We start from the raw sequence: 17763 nt of genomic DNA, 5'->3' as shown, positions 1-17763 counted from the left end.
ATAATATCAAGTATAAATGCAGCAAAAGATAAAAAAAAATAGAGTATAAAACATCTTAAAGTCACTACTGTGTAAATCTGAAAGCATTTATATCCACTAGGAATACAGTACAGACCAAAGAGTTTTCTTTATTTTCATGACTATGAAAATTGAAGATTCACACTGAAGGCATTGAAACTATGTATTAACACATGTGGAATTATATACTTAACAAAAAAGTGTGAAACAACTGAAAATATAACTTGCAGCCATGCATTTGAGCCATTTTTGAACTCTCATTAGCTAGTTTTGATACAGTTGCTTTAAAACCAAATGCACACCCTTTTTGGCCATATTTGTAGTTTGATAGCAGAGGTATCGTAATCTAGCGCTGCAGAAATTTGTTTTTCTCATGTCATGTCAGGCATTTTTTTTTTTCGCCATACCTTTCTAAGCTAAGAGAAAAATGCAAATTCCTCACGTAGAAAAAACTCTACCAACCCAGAGTAGTAATATAAACTTTAATCCTGTCATTAATGTTACTGATAATATTTAAATACAAGTAACCTTTAAAAACACTAAAACAATATGACTGAATACAAACTCCAAAAAGAGATAAGTATGCTCATTTCTCTTCAAAGTGTTTTAAGTTTTTTCTCTATAAAATATAATTCTTAGCAGAGTGAATGAAGACAATAATTTTGGGTCCATTTAAACATAGATTCTTAATTCTGTCTTTTATACAAGACCCAAACAAAGTAGAAGTATCTCACACTAGAGAACATCACTGAATGCATTTAGATCATGTATTTATCAAGACGACAAAGAACAGTAAGGTTATGTCTTTAAGAAACTACAAGTTAACACGCTGCACAAACATGACCAAAATGCACAATGCAGTGCCATCCAAACACCAGCTAGTAAGTTACATAAACGCTTATTGTCATTTTAGTGTTTTCTTCAGCTTATCGCTTTGTTGTGTCCATCGTTTCTGTTGTCAGAAGGAACTGACAGTCTTTCAGCCAATACTTCATACTGGTCAAGGCTGCTGAAGCACTCATCCCCCGAAGTGCTTATAGCAAACAAAGAGGAATTTCTGCACTTTTGTGAGTACATTTCCAAAAAAAATAAATGTAACAAGACCACAAGATCTGATCATGGGAGATTGAGGAAAGACTCATACTGATCAGCTTTTTTAATTATCTATCTTTCAACTTAATATTCATAAATTCCGTGAGAATAACAAAAAATGCCAGTCAGTAGGTTGTAAACCACTAGTTCATGACCTTATTTAGCAGCTTCACAGAAAATACTATTATTAAACAGTGAAAATGGAAAGTTACAATCCCAACAACATATTAGGATAAACACTAGAGACCAAATTAAACTTTTCTGGACTTTTATAGACTACAAGTACACATCAAGATATGTTTAAGAGGTAAGAAGACACATTAAGACACAATATTAATGAATCTTAAATGTAAAAAAAAAAAAACATTGTATTTAAGACACTTAAAAAATATTTCACTTAAAAAATAATTTAAAGTATGGGTGATTCAAACTATCTGAATAAGGTTACTAAAGAATTAGAATAAAAACTCACCTTAAATGTTTTGCATATCAAGCTGTTAAACTTTTAAGACGTGATCCAGCAGATATTTCTCCCTTTATTGAACAGCAAGCTACCAAGAATCTTTAAACCTAAAGCTCACATTACATAATATTTTCCGAGGTGAGATATTAGATAAGATTTTTCGCCATATGGTTTTTTTTTTTAAACAAACATCCAGTACAGCTTCGAATCTGTGTGCATCCACTCAAGATGAGTTACACCCCTTTCACACTGGCCGAAAAAAAACCTTTTAAACCCTGGACCAATCAGCTTTTAGTGGCAGAGAGAACAGCTCACTGACGAGTGTCTATCTGGGTCAAACGACTGGGAAAGCGACCAGCGTTAAAATCGCCTCGGCTCTGATTGGCATGCAGTAGGAACACCAGAACCAGGTTGACCCTCCAATTTAAGTGACACCATTTAAAGCAACGTACAGACGTCAACACTCTATGCCAGTCGCTTCCTATCTATCAAGCTAGCATAACTCCCTTTATGTTAAATAAAATGCTGGTAAGAGGGATTCGGACAGATAAAAGAGTGAAACAATAAAGCACACTTACTTCGCCCTGTTTTCCTTGCATGTTGATATACATTGTTTACTTTCACATCATGGTGCCACCAGACATACAGCGATGGGGGGACAGAGGCCACCACTTTCCAGCTAGGGGTTAGACCCAGCTTTTTTTGCCAATGGGAAGGGAGCCGTTTGTTAGCAGGTTAACCCCTGTTTGAAAAACACGTGTTATTGCAATGGGAAAGAGGCTTTAGACTTTTTAAAGTTAAACTATACTATAATTCATACATTACAAATAGGCTTTTCACGTGTATGAGTTTTCATGTGATAAGATAAACCGCTTCCACTAGTAAATCTTTTTTCACAGGTCGTACATGACAAAGGTTTTTCACCCGTGTGGGTTCTCATATGAACAGTTAAACTGCTTCCACTGGTGAACCGTTTTTCACAGAGTTTACATGGGTAAGGCCTCTCACCTGTATGAGTTCTCATGTGATATATTAAATTACCCTTTTGACAGAAAGTTTTTCCGCAGGTTACACATGAGAATGGCTTCTCTCCTGTGTGAGTTCGCATGTGACGTGTTAAATCATATCTTTTAATGAAAGCTTTTTCACAGATCACACATGAGAAAAGACCCTCGCCGGTGTGAGTTTTCAAGTGGTAATTTAAACTAGTTCTTTCACCGAACCTCTTTCCACAGGTTTTACACGAGTATGGCTTCTCACCTGTGTGAGTTCTCATGTGACTTATTAAAAGGCTTTTATGACTGAAGCTTCTTGCACAGGTAATGCATGAGAAAGGCTTCTCACCTGTGTGAGTTCTCATGTGACGTCTCAAAACATTTTTATGACCAAAACTTTTTGCACACTTAAAACATGTGAAAGGTTTCTCACCTGTGTGAGTTCGCATGTGATAAGTTAAGCCATTTCTCTCACTGTATCTCTTTCCACACAGTTTACATGAATATGGCTTCTCACCTGTGTGAATTCTCGTGTGTATAGTTAAAAGGCTTTTATGACTAAAACGTTTTTCACAGGTAACACACGTGTAAGGCCTCTCACCTGTGTGAGTTCTCATGTGACGTCTCAAAACATTTTTATGGCCAAAACTTTTTGCACACTTAAAACACGAGAAGGGCCTCTCGCCCGTGTGAGTTCTCATGTGATAAGTTAGAGCATTTCTTTCACTGTATTTCTTTCCACATGTTGTACATGAGAAAGGCTTCTCACCTGTGTGAGATCTCATGTGAATTACTAAAAAGGTTTTACGAGTGAAACTTCTTCCACAAGCAATACATGAGAAAGGTTTCTCACCCGAATGACTTCTAACGTGCGAAGTTAATCTACTCTTATCACAAAATCTTTTTCCACAGGTTACACACAAAAACGGCTTCTCCTCTGCATGGGTTCTCATGTGACGAGCTAAACTACTTATATTGGTGAACTTTTTTTCACAAGTTGTACATGAGAAAGGCTTCTCACCTGTGTGAGTTCTCATGTGACATTTCAAATCAGATTTATTAATGAAGCTTTTTCCACATGTCATACATGAAAAACGCTTCTCACCTGTATGAGTTTTCACGTGATAAGCCAAACCACTTCTTTCATTGTAACCTTTTCCACAGGTTGTACACGTGAAAGGTTTCTCATTTGAGTGGCTTTTAACATGACGCCTTAAAACAGACTTTCTACTATAACTCTTTCCACAGGTCGTACATAAGAAAGGCTTTTCAGCTGTAACAGTTGTTATGTGTGTCTTTGAGTGACTGTTTAGAGATGTAATTTTATCACAAATTTGACCAGTTTGTATATTTTGGTCAGGAGGAGTTTTCAGTTGTGTTTTTCCTTTTGTACTGTCAGCAGTGTCTTTCTGTTCTCTGGTTTTAAGGCATCTATCATATTGTTTCTGCCCTCCATCTCTAGTTTTGCTGAGATCCTTGGAACTGCTTCCTTCCTGATCTTGGTTTTCGACTTTAAGGGAGGCTAGAGAAATGACTCTGTTACTGTTCAATTCAGTTTCAGTGGGGTTTTGTAGCACATTAGAAGGGATTACAAGAACCTCATTGGTCTCCTGTTTCAGTACAAGGTACTCTTCATTGTTACTGATGCAGAGTTGCTTTTGCTCCTCTTTGAACTGTTGATGTTCTCTTTCGTCTTGTTCAAGTTTTATCTGCAGAGGATTTGGGTCCTTTTGATCTAAGGTGGACTCCCCCTCCTGGTTGCTGATCTCAGTTAAAACGCCCTCCTCTTTACATGCACATTTTTCAGGGTGATCTGGAGAAAAGACACAAAAAAAGGTTTAAGTACAAAAACGTACCCTTTACATTAAGGTAGGAATGCCCTAATATGAAAAGCTAAGCCGCTTTCAATATCCAACATTACTATTGATGTTATGGCTGATAACCAATATTTTACGACCTATACATCCATACCCTTTGGACAGGGTGGCTCAAGTCTAGTCCTCAAGTGCTACTATCATGCAACGTTTTTACCCACCCCATTTTTAACACACCTGAATCAAATGAGTTGCTCATTATCATGCCTCTGCTGAGCTAAATGAGAGGATTGAGCCTATATTTTCAGGTGTGTTAGAGAAGAGATGCATCTAAAAATCATGGGATGGTAGCTCTTGAGGACTGGACTTGAGCAATCCTACCGTTACACACCCTGAAAAAAACTGAACACAGGGCCAATCCTGTGCTGCAACAGTATCACTCTCATTAACGATATCCCCAATACAACTATTTCATATCTGGTATGATATCGATATTGCACCTTTGAGAACTGACCCATACCAATATTGACCTGATATGATAGCTACATGAATCATAGATATTTGTAATACTTATTTTGTAGTGTGAAATGTTAGAAAAGGTTTGATTAAGTGATATTACTAATATAACAGAAAACAACAGGCATAATACCTTTAGACAGAAGCATTGTGTTTTTATCAGCTACTAGATGGAAATAAGCGTCATTGGTTTATGTCGGCCCAGTTTTACCCATCGGATCAATTCTACCGCTGCAATAACAAATCAATAAAATTGTTTTTTTTTAAATACATTTTAAGCAATGGCAACAAATTTCATTATTGATTAGTAGCATTTACTGTGTTATTAGACATCAGCCAGTTTACTGCAATAAGAAAAAAAAAGACACTACAAAGCAGGAGAGTGACACAGAGACAGAGCTGCTGATAAGCAAAATATTTTTTCTTTATACTAAATTCAACAGTAATAACAACAGATGCAGCAAACACAGTTTGATCACTTTAGCACTTTAAGCTTTGCAAAGTGAAAAAAGTCATAACATCCAACTTTGCAAAAATGACTTTACAAAGCACGGAAGCATAATACAATATAATATAGAACTATAGTATTACTAGGACATCAAATCTGTGTCAGTTTAGTCTTTCAAATGGGCTACATGTAGGGATTTTAGTAGTCCAGCAGGTATCAGTATAGTGACACAGTGTTAATGAAGCATTGATACAGTTTGGCAATGTGTTGAAACGCTTAATAACACCTTAACAACCCGTGACTAATAGAAACTATCTGCTTCTGTCAGAGGTTTCTGTAAGTCATTGGTTATTTTACATGGGTCAGTTGTTTTCATACCTTTTGTTGTTGACTTGTGTTCCCTGTTGTAGTGATATGACCTGATCAAGCTCTTTCTAACATTTTACAGCATAAAATAAGTAAAAAAAAAAAAAGGTGTGATTCGTACTAACTTTATATCGGGTCAATATCGGTATGTAGCAATTCTCAAAGCTGCAATATGGGTATTCAGTATAAGTTGTACGGTGACATCCCTAATACATGTATCATGATCTTTTTTCAGACTTTAATAGTATGTTGAAATAATTTTAAAAAAGGATCAGAGTAGGACCAAATAATAGAAAACCTCAATACGAAAATGCCAAGAAAAATTAGGTTTTCAGTCACTCATTTAGATTCAATCTTTCTGTCCTGGTTTGAGATGCCTTAATAACAAATTTTTGAAAACTAAAACAAAAATAAAAATAAGAAAAGAATACAAATACCAAACTAAACTGGATCTTATATTTTCCATGAATGAAAATTCTGTCTGAGTTTGAATTGTAAGAGTAATGTCATTTTTTTCCTTCTTTCTCTGCCCTATCCAAACTCTTTTAGATCTCACAAATGTGATCATTTAAATCAGTTAATAATATATGCTCTATAAGTAGATATTAAGCACAAAACATATTTACAATATCAGTTTAAACATATTCTATAAGGATCACAAATAGCAATTTGAATATAAGTTGAAGAATCAGTAAAAAGTCCAGGTCCAAAGCATCTTACAATTAGAGCTGATATTTCATCTCCCAGTCATTTAGTTTTGTGTAACAGCTTAAAAAGCTTCCCGTGTCGCATAAATCTGTGATGTTTATGACATTACTGTAGATTTCAGCTTCTAACTAACTAACTAAGCTTCTAACTAACTAACTAAGTACCGCCGGGGTTTCCCACCTATTCGGTGTAAGATGATCAGGGGTGCGCGGTTAAAGTTCAGCTGTCTGCGCCATTCATCGATCTCTTCCTCGGTCTTGACAATAATTTCTTTAAAGTCATACAATGTTTCTTCATCTGGAATTAACTGCTCGTTTTTGACCTCGCTCGGATGCTGAAATGAAGACATTTTTGCTGCAGACATTCACATGTTTAAATAAAACAACTAGACTATTCATCAGCTACCTTCTGACAGATGGGAAGCTAAAGCTAATGTGCTAATCTTCCGTGTGGCTTCTTCTTCGTCTGTTTCATCAGCTCCCTGTCTTCTTCTTCCTTCGGTTTATGGCAGTTTTGCCAACATGCATAACGCCACCTATTGTTTAACGTTACGTCTCCAGTTTCTTCTTCTTCTTCTTATGGGATTTTATGGCGGTTGGCAGACTTGTGAATTGTGCATTACCGCCACCAACTGATATGGAGTAAAGCAAGAAAACAGGAAACGATTCACCCCCCCCCTACGTCTCCAGTTCATTAGCGCGTATCTTTAAAAGTCTAACAGTGCTCCCTGGTGGCTTAAATCTCCATTACATCCATCCAAGTAACCCTATTGATCTTTCTTTTTCTGTTAAACTTTGTAATTTGCAAATAGTACAAAGGACACATTTTAAAGTAGATGTAGAACAGGACTATATATATATATATATATATATAATAAATCTTTTTTATCCATCATATGAAAGAGAATTGTTCTATTCACCTAAAACTGTCCAAATAAGTAGAATATAAATCAGAGACGTAGCCAGGAGGGTAACTCTGGATGGGGCACATAGATCCCCAGCTCAGTGGGAGAATCTGTCAACAAATAGCTGTTCTATCCTCAGATTTTTGAATAACTGAAAATTGACACAAGAGACATCAATCACAGGTTGCAGCTGGTAATTTAAGGCATACTAGGAACATGTATAGTAGAAAGCACTGTTTCAGTAGAGACCGATCTATCTCTGTACATCACCCTGAACACAATCCTCCTGTAAAACACAGTGATGTGGGAGTCATCATCATCATCTTGAGTAGAGGCGGGGGAGCTGGTCAAAGTCGACAGTAAGATGATGTAGGTTAATCAGAGCAGTTGTCCACCCCAATGTTAAAGACTTTATGGAGTGGAAGTTCACCTTCTTGGAGGTAAACATAACTCAACATACAGTCAGCTGCAAAAGCATAATTTAAATCCATTATTTATTTTTAGCTAGGCTCAAGAATAATATTATGGTGTTAGCCGGGATATAAGTCTTACGTAGTTGTCTGTATATCATCATCATCATCATCATCATCTCTGAGTAATAAAATGACCAAGGTATTTAATTTTATTAGAAACATTAAGGGCATTGTTGGACGATTTAAACAAAAAACAAAAATTGTCCTGCTGGGTTCTACAAATCAAAGTAGCACTTTTTACAGACTCTCCTTTTCTTTAAGTTATCAAAGAATTTTCTGTACTTAACTGAAATAAAACTTTAGAAGCATCAATAAAGTACATAAGGGGAGGTTCTGTTTTGGCCCTGTACAGATTTACTATTTCCCTAAGTGCATAAATGCACATGCTAGTGCCGTGCTTTGGTTTAAAACCAAACCCATTATCCTGAGATGTCATAAACACATTTAAGCAAAATATGCTCTGATTCTGTCAAAATCCTCTTCATGTTATTTACTTTTTATACACTAAAACAAGTTATAATAATGCTGCAATATTATCTGAAACTTCAGCCGAAACTTCGTAAACCATTGATGGTAGAGGTGGATCTAGATCTAGATCTCTTTACAAAAACCTGCAACATCATTACACATTTTCCTGGCTTAAACTTATGCTCTTGTTGTATGTAGCGCTGTATGTTGACTCTCGTTGATTTTCAGTTATTTTTTAACCCTTTCTATGCCCTGACCTTAAACCTAGCCATTACCAGTACATACATCACCCTAACCCTAAACCAGGCTAAATTCACAACTTAGCCCTGAACCTAAATGTTAACTAACTGAGCAGGAAAATTGATTAAATCTGAATAATGGTTCTCACTCTGATGCCAAGACAGGACCACACACCTTAGACCTAAACCCAACCCAAGAAGAGAACTGTTCCACGAGCTGAGGGGACCCCACAAGTAGCATTTTCCTAGAAAATTGGTCCCAGTAAGGTAAAAAAGAAAACAGATTTTGGTATAACAAGTTGGAACACACCTTTATTAATAGTATATTTATTAGACAGTTAATCTTTTTCATTAATACATTTCTTTAACCAAGAAGATAAAACTTCTTCAAACTTTTGTGTGATGAATGAAAAAGTTACAAACGTAAAGGAGGTCACCATTTAGATTAGCTTTACCAAATGTTAAGTCAAGCAAAATATTTTAACATTAAAAGGCAAAACATCTCAGGTGAAAAAGGGCTTACTTCTGCCTGTTAGTTGTAACTCGGTCTTTCTATGTGGCTGGAAACCCACTTTCCTGCCACTTAAAGGCTGGAGTGAGAAGGTCGGTGCCTTACTGTAGTTAAATGCAGTTAGGCATGGGCTGGTCACCTGTTTCTAAGGCTGCAGTCGTACAAACAGCAGCATGAAGTGACCCAAATCTGATCTTTTTGCCCATATGTGACCTGTATCTGATCTTTTCATGTCTGTCTGAACAACACAGATTTCTTTCCAATGCGACCCAGGCCCATTTGGCTTTCTGGTCCTGAATCATATGTATATAGTCTTTTCAAATGTGACCTGTGTCTGAATGGCCAGGTCGCATTCATCCGACTTGTACTTCATTAATATTCAACAAAGGTCCCTATTCTGTCTTGCTACACAGAAGTGAGAAGAAAAACAACAACCATAGCGGGCAATAATGCGGAAAGCAGTCTTTATTTTCAACCATTTTGAAAAGTTTGTGTTGTTGATGCACTGGCTGAGGTTGGGAAAGAAATGAAAGATTGCAAGATGCTCCAGCACTACCCACCATGTTTATCTCCATAAATACAGAGACCTCATCCTCTACTACACAAGTGAGACACTTAAGTTGTGTGAATGCAGTTCACACAGGAGATCACATACAAGTTGCATATATACGGAAATGTGAACAATCAGGCAAAAAGAATCGGATTTCACAAAAAAAATCGGAATTGAACATTAAAGCCTGCAGTGAGAAGGTACCCTGTGTTGCCCGGTATGAAAAAGTCAAGTTTCAAAAACATTTAAGTTTTCTGTAATGTTGTCAGTAGTGCTTTTTTAAAATGTATCTCTCGCCAGAGACAATTGGGTCAGATCACTCAGGTTGCGTGCACGGTGCAGCCTTGTAGCTGCTAGTTTTGCAGGTAGATTTATGACAGCAGTAGGTGAATGCTCCAAACCTCTGCCCACTTTTAACTTTTAAAAGAATAGTCAGCCATGTTTGAGTATTTAGGCTACCACATGAAGTCGAACAATAAAGGCTTGAAGGAGGGTGGTATCTGACCTGCAAGTCAAGCTTTAGAACATTAGCAGCCAAAGGAGGGAACACCAACATGATGGCTTATCTGCAGAAACATTGCCAATGATTGCAAGCTAACTTCAAGGGAAAGCCATGCTGTCTTGAAATGCACAAGCTACCCCTAGCATCATGTATAAGTGTTAAACAATTACAACCGTGTTACCGAGTCAGACAGCTGGTAACAGCACTGATTCGCACATTCTCTCCTCGAGCTCCAAATAACTAAGAGCAGAGCAAGACAGGAGGAACCATGGAGGCTGTAGGCGGTCTGGAGCGGAGAGGAACAGAGCGGGGCGGTTGTGGGATTTTGGGGTTAGACCTTACAGCTAAAAGCTAAATACAGAGAAAGCTAACACGCTTACATTCATGAATCATAACCTTGACTAAGAGATATTTCAATTATTGAGCAAGTCCCCAAAACTGTTAAGACAGAGTTTTGATTTAAGGATTTCATTAAGTACTGCATGTATTTATCTTTATTAAATAGCATTACAATTAAAATTAATTCATATTTCTTCTATCTCATGTCCTAGATGTCTTTCAAAGACAAGTAACTTTTACAAACATCTTTTTAAATTTAGACATTTTGAAATAACACAATTTTGCAATATGATCATAATACTGATTCCATAATACTTTTTACATAAGGCTGATATACCATCAGTATTATATACCGACCCATGCCTAAGAGTCATTTGAGGTAAAAACTGACCTTTATGATTTGATTTAATTATCATTATTATATTGCAACTGCAAATACTTGCCCATCCCTAATCTAAACCTAACTTATGTCTGTGCTGTTGTCAGTCAGCAGTATTTGCATCCCAAAACAGAAACTAAGAGATAAAAATAATGATTCAGAAAAGCTTATCAACCCCAATGGGTAATATATTTGTAGCCTACCAGTCCATATATTAATTTCTATCATGTTTTAAAAAAAACAAATAGATAAATTATATTTATATAAGCTAAATAGTAGCTGCTGCTTACGAGCAGCCTTGCTCTGTCTTTCCCTCTCTCTTACTACGTTATGGGAATATTGTTTTACAAAGGCATATTTGATGTAAGAATTCTGTCTGAAATAACCTCACCGACTTGTAGAAAACAATTAGTGCCGGTCACCTTGTTGATCAGACACCATACCTCAGTTAAGGATTCCTTAACTACAGTGTTGGTTAGAGCTTTGTCTGGACCGCCATGTCAATTACTACACCTTCAACACAGGAAGTTACCAAGCATTGTCAAATTGTAGGTTTAGCGTTACCTCATTTCACCTGTGTGAGTCCTCATGTGTCGTGATAAATTGCCTCCAGAGGAGAACCTTTTTTCACAGGTTGTACATGGGAAAGGCTTCTCACCAGTATGAGTCCTCACGTGACATATTAAAACAGATTTATGGTTGAAACTCCTTCCACAAGTACTGCATGAGTAAGGCTTCTCACCAGTGTGAGTTCTCATGTGACGTGTCAAAACAGATCGTGTTCTGAAACCCTTTTTACACGTAGCACAAACGAACGGCTTCTCATCTGTGTGAGTTCTCATGTGATAAGCTAAACCACTTCTTTCATAGTAACGTTTCCCACAGGTCGTACATGAGAAAGGCTTATCGCCTGTGTGACTTCTTATGTGTAGAGTGAAACCATTTCTTCCGCTGAAACTCTTTCCACAAGTAACACAGGTGAAAGGCTTCTCACCTGTGTGCGTTCTCATGTGACGATTCAAAATTGTTTTATGACTGAAACTTTTTCCACATGCAGTGCATGGGAAAGGCTTCTCTCCTGTGTGACTTCTCATGTGGATTGTTAAAAGGCTTCTATCACGGAAACTTCTTTCACAGGTAACACAAGTGAAAGGCTTTTCCCCTGTGTGACTTCTTGTGTGAATTGTTAAAAGGCTCCTGTGACTGAATCTCTTTCCACAAGTGATACAAGAAAAAGGCTTCTCACCAGTGTGAGTTCTCATGTGAATTCTTAAAATGCTTTTATGACCAAAACTTTTTCCACACGCAATACAGGAGAAAGGTTTCTCACCTGTATGACCTCTGGTGTGAAGAGTTAAACTATAATTTGTTGTAAATCTTTTTCCACAAGTTGCGCATGAGAAGGGCTTCTCCTTTGTGTGAGTTCTCATGTGACGAACTAAGTTGCATCTGCTGATGAACCATTTTTCACAGGTCATACATGAGAAAGGCCTCTTGCCTGTGTGAGTGGTCATGTGATAGCTCAAACCGCTTCTTTGAGTATAACTCTTTTTACAGGTTGTGCATGAAAAAGGCTTCTCACCTGTGTGAGTTTTCATGTGATATGTTAAAGCACTTCGTTGACTGTAACGTTTTCTGCAGGTAGTACATGAGAAAGGCTTCTCACCTGTGTGAGATCTCATATGACGAGTTAAATTAGATCTAGTCCTAAAACGTTTTTCACAGGTCTCACACAAGTAAGGTTTCTCACCTGTGTGAATTCTCATGTGATAAAGTAAACTACACTTGTCACTGTAATCCTTTCCACAGGTTGCACATGTGAAAGGCTTCTCGCCTGTGTGAGTTCTCATGTGTCGTTTTAAAATAGATGTTTTATTGCAACTCTTTCCACAAATAGTACATGAGAATCGCTTCTCCGCTCTGTGAGTTCTCTTGGCTGTGTTTTGTTTTGAACTGTCAGCAGTGCATTTCTGCTCTTTGGTTTTCTGGGATCCTTCATTTTGTTTTTGCTCTTCATCTCCATTTATTCCTTGGTCTTCAGAACTGCTTCCTTCCTTATTCTGGTTCTCATATTCAGAGGAGGCCCACGAGATCAGCTGGTCCCTGTTTGGGTTGCTTTCATTGTAGCTTTTTTGCACATTAAAAGGATTCCCCAAAATGAAATCAGGCTCCTGTTTTAACACAAACTGCTCTTCCTCCTGATGGATGCAGAATGACGAGCAGATCGATTGCTTCTTCTCTTCTTCTTTGAACTCTTGATGTTCTGGGTTTTCTTGCTCTTGTTTAATCTGCAGAGGTTCTGGTTCCTCCTTAACTATAGTGGAGTTCCCCTCCTGATGCCTCAGCTCACTGGTATCCTCCTCCTCTTTGACCACACAATTTTGTGGGAGATCTAGAAAAGAAACAATGTGAGTTAAATAACACCCTTTACTTTAATGCCTAGATGCAGCTAAACAGGCTTTATTTCATTCCTTTTAAAAATGGCAAACATAGATATAGCAAACTACTTAATAAACATAGTCCTGCTGACTGAAGAGAAAAAGCTCTGAAATATATCTTTTTACATGCTTACATTGTTTTTTTTTACTTTTTTTTACATTTATAATTTATATAAAATTCACAGCAAAACATATTTTTTTCTAAATTCCAAACATTTGTTTAAATGTTTTCTATTTTATGTTATTTAATGTTAAATTATTAATAGTATTTATTTTTAGATTAATCACATAAAAATATAATTGATAAATTGATAACTCATACCCCTTTCAGACTGGCTGAAAAAGCAGTTTAAACCCAGGAACAATCAGCTGTTATTTGCAGTGGGAACAGCTCATTAATGCGTGTCTACCCGGGTCAAACGACATGTGGGAACACCAGACGCTGGTTGACCTGCTAAATTACACGACACCATTGAACGCAACATATGGACATCAACACACCGTGCCAGTCGCTTCTGATCCAACAAGCTGAAACAACTCTGTTTACATTTGATAAACATGGCGCAGCACTAGTAAGAGAGATTGGAACAGATAAAAGAGCAAAATAATAAAGAATAATGACTAAGTTCTGGCTCCGGTTAATGTTCCTCTCCATCCATCCATGGGGAGTGTTGGCCTAGTGGTTAGAGCAGTCCGCTTGTGCTCTGAGACGGTTGCAAGTACCTGGTTTGATCCCCACAGCCTGCACTCTGGGTCTTTGAGTAAAACCCTTAAACAATGTTAGATTACAAAACACTATTTTATTTTAATTGTGTCACCCCCAAGGTTCCGAAACTTGCCTGGATAGTAAAATCCCAGCCATATCATTCTCTCTCTGATCTGGTGAAAGCATGATGACAGCGCCAATGTAAAGAAACTTCTAATGATATAATTACCATGGGGATAGAAAGTTTTTAAAACAAGCAATTGCTTTTAGGTTTTAAAGTTGGTTATGATAATAAAAATAATGATAATAATACAAGATTTCAATGCATCTTAAAATATGTTCCTTGTGAAAAATAAAGTATAAAACATAACATTTTAAAGCGGGCCCAATATAAGTTGTTCAGAAATAAAAAATGACTGAAAAGAACAAACTAAGTATGCAATAAAGTTTGAAGACTGACCTCATTTACACACAAACTTTAAGCATTGCTTCTTTAAACTTAGAAAAGAAAATACCTTTATTGTCCCACATTGGGGAAACTGTGGTAAATTGTTTTAATTGTTGAGTAAAGAAGAGGTTTTCAAAGATCACAAACTGTAATTTGGATTATTATAATGAATAATAAAAAGTCAAAATCATGGCAGATCATGCTAATAAGGCTGAAACAATTAATCAGATTCATCGTTTAATTTATAGATTTAATTAATCGATTAATTGTTGTAACAATCGTCAACTAATTTAATAATCGATTAATCGTTAACTAGAGTATAGAGACTGTAAAACATGCCTAGAGCCAGCCCACCCAGCAATCCATTTAGAGCAGTAATTATACCAAAATGAGTGGTGATCTTCTGAATTTTATAAAATCACCTTCCTGTTTTTGCACTGTTATTACTGCTGCTGTGTCATACCTATTCGGTGTAAAATGATCTTGGGTGTCCGGCTAAAATCCACCAGTCGGCGCCATTCATCGATCTCTTCTTCCGACTTGACGATTATTTCTTTAAACTCAGAGAGCGTTGCTTCGGCATCAGGTAACTCTTCGTTGTTAATCTGTCCCTGTAGTTGAACTGAAGACATTTTACTGCACATATTTAAAGAATGACCTAAATCAACGGACCTGTCTTTAACTATTTGTGGCAAGGAACGCTAACGTTATTGTCTGCTGTGCGTTTCACTGTAACTGTACCGAAAAAACGGAGAACGATATTTAGTTCCGCTTTTAATTTTCTAATCCCCACTGGATATTTTATATTGAACAAAATTTTATTTCTATGTATATTGACATATTAAATTAATTAAATAATATATTTTTTGTAAATTGGTTTATTAAATGAAACACATTATAATGATTATCTGCAAAAAAGGATAATGTTTTCATGCTTTTTTTTCCTATTGTTTATGGAAATCTTTCTTGACAGGAAAGGGGATATATATTTAAAATATGTAATCTCGGATTCATAATTTTATATAGTGTAATGAGACGTGGGAATTAGGAAAAGTTAGTTTAACACCTACTTTAAGTAGTTTTTTTAGGTCAACTATTTAAAATCTGACAAATATGATTTCTGCTTTTTCTTAAAAGCTTGTATACATGTCTGTTTATTTAAAGACAACACAAAAACAATGACTACAAAAATGAACACATCAAACTACAATAAACGGTACAAACAGTTATACAAACAAACCAGTATTATATCAAGGATTAAAAAGAAAAGAAATAGGAAAAAAATTGAGGTGTGGGGGCATCAATGAAACAAATGTAAATATTCAAAACACTTTTTACATCCACATGACATGGTTTTATGTTCGCCCCGGAGTGACCGGCCCAGAGCTGACGGCTCGGTTCGAATGCCCGGTGTGTTTTGATTACATGCAGGACTGTAGTCGACCAAAATCCTGGACGATTTTGAAATTCCCCCTAGACATTTTTTTTTAGGTATGAAAAGCAGGACATGTCCGGTAAAAAGAGGACGTCTGGCCACCCTACCATATCAACGATTTGATGTTTCAGTGAGTGAGTGCTTGTTGCTATGATGCGTCTTTGCTCAGCATCTTCGCTCGTTGTAAACCAACCAATCAGTGCACAGCTAAATATTCATGAGCATACTATAAAAGGAAGGAAACCTGTTGTTTCATTCTAGGGCTTATAACCAGGCTTGCATTAGGGCTCATAGAACAGCAAATATGCCATTTTCAGCTCAACCAATGTCTTTAATGATTAGGATTTACATTTACAGCTTCCATTAATTTATAATTTTTTTAATCATCTCACCCTCCTGCTTCAAATCAGTTTTATAACTAATATAACATTGGGGTGACAGTGGTGATGGCTGCAGAGGTTTGCTCTTCAACCAAAGGGTCGTCAGTTCAAGTTTCGGCTCCAGTTTTTAATGTTAATTCTGGTCCTTAAGTACCACTGTCATGCAAGTTTGAGGTGTTTACTTAGTGCAACACCTCAAACTTGCAACACAAATAAAAGATAAAAAGGCTTCTGCAGCACATGAAGGCTGCTGAGGAGCTCATACAATAACCTAAAGTCTAGCAAGTAGGTATACAGTTTTATTCTTAACCATTTTTATCAGGCAATTAACCTGTATTAGGAATATAATTTCTAAAATTTTCAACAAAAACCAATTGTGGTTGATAAGAGATAAAAAAGCTAAGAAATTCACAATTTAATTAGCTTTACCAAGAGTTAAGACTGTCAAGATATTTTAGCAGAAAAATGTTCATTGATCTTAAACAATTCCTTACCCAAATCTGTTATACTTGCCAAAGCTATGTCTAATAGGGCCAGCCACACAAGATAAACACACAAAGTACTAATCGAAGCTGAAGTTTAAATCTCAAAGCTTTAGCAGACTTTTTAACGGTGGAAAGACGGTACTTATAAATCTTGCTTTATAAGGCTACTCTTTTTTGTTTAAGACATTCCCTAAATAATTACTCATAAAATAATCCCTTCAATTTTAGAACTCATAATTGTCAGCAGATATGCATAATTTTCAAGTATTTCAGTAAACACTCATCTTTAAAAATGCCTTTTTAATCAAGATGCTGCATTTCAAAGATGACATTCAGCTATAATGGACATGACGTCACCCATTAATCAGTCAGAGAGACTTGTTAGCAACTGACCAATAAGCGAAAAAAATTTGTCCCGAAGTGAAACGCCCCCAACCTGCAGGTTCTGCAGCCTGTTTCTCTCCAACAACATGTAGCATTATGATGCATAGTTGACAGGAATTTTTGTTATAATGACATCTTAAAAAGATGAGTCTTAAAAAATTGTAACAGATGGACGAAGCCTTTCTGATGACTTCATGATCAGCTTAACACACCGATAATCAATGGGAGTTGCCTTTGTATAAAAGATGTTTAGGAAATCATACATTTTCTGTTATTTAGCTGGAAAAGACCTGTTTCCAAAATATATATGAACATGTAGGTTAGTATACTGAATCCAAGGCAATGTGCTGGCATGGGGCACAAATATTTTTACGCAGCTTGATTACATATATGATTACTTTTCCTTAGATTCGACCATCTCCTAAATGTATTATTATTATTAAAGTTTATTTGATAGGGACAGACACACATTTACATAGACAAACTGAATGAAACAGCAGTCCCATGTTTGCATCATAGTGCAATAGCAACAGCTAATTCGCAGCACTTGTCACTAGATGGGCTTTTAAAAATAACTCTAAAAATTGAAGTGAAATAATTTGAAATAACACAACATAATATATATACAAACAGAGAAGTAAAAAAAAATTAAAAATGAGTACAGGTCTGTTTTTGACATAACCAGAGTTTTGTTTGATTTTT

The 17763-nt window shown here is 36.4% G+C and overlaps 2 protein-coding genes across 2 annotated transcripts; both read right to left on the bottom strand.

Moving 5' to 3' along the window:
- Positions 1–1554: 1554 nt before the first annotated feature.
- Positions 1555–6876, bottom strand: LOC107094936 (oocyte zinc finger protein XlCOF6-like). Its single transcript, XM_015390856.1, has 2 exons — positions 6601–6876; positions 1555–4381 (listed from the first exon to the last, which is right to left on the bottom strand). The coding sequence occupies exons 1-2, from the start codon at positions 6782–6784 to the stop codon at positions 2388–2390; spliced, it is 2178 nt and encodes a 725-aa protein (XP_015246342.1). The 5' UTR covers positions 6785–6876; the 3' UTR covers positions 1555–2387.
- Positions 6877–8842: 1966 nt separating this feature from the next.
- Positions 8843–15096, bottom strand: LOC107094937 (gastrula zinc finger protein XlCGF57.1-like). Its single transcript, XM_015390857.1, has 2 exons — positions 14841–15096; positions 8843–13177 (listed from the first exon to the last, which is right to left on the bottom strand). The coding sequence occupies exons 1-2, from the start codon at positions 15019–15021 to the stop codon at positions 11346–11348; spliced, it is 2013 nt and encodes a 670-aa protein (XP_015246343.1). The 5' UTR covers positions 15022–15096; the 3' UTR covers positions 8843–11345.
- Between the last annotated feature and the right edge of the window lie 2667 nt (positions 15097–17763).

The sequence above is a fragment of the Cyprinodon variegatus genome, unplaced genomic scaffold (assembly GCF_000732505.1).
Source record: "Cyprinodon variegatus isolate N-32 unplaced genomic scaffold, C_variegatus-1.0 Scaffold516, whole genome shotgun sequence".
NCBI classification, from domain to species: domain Eukaryota; kingdom Metazoa; phylum Chordata; class Actinopteri; order Cyprinodontiformes; family Cyprinodontidae; genus Cyprinodon; species Cyprinodon variegatus.
Note: the sequence above shows the minus strand (reverse complement) of the source record. Positions and strands in the feature narration are given on the sequence as shown.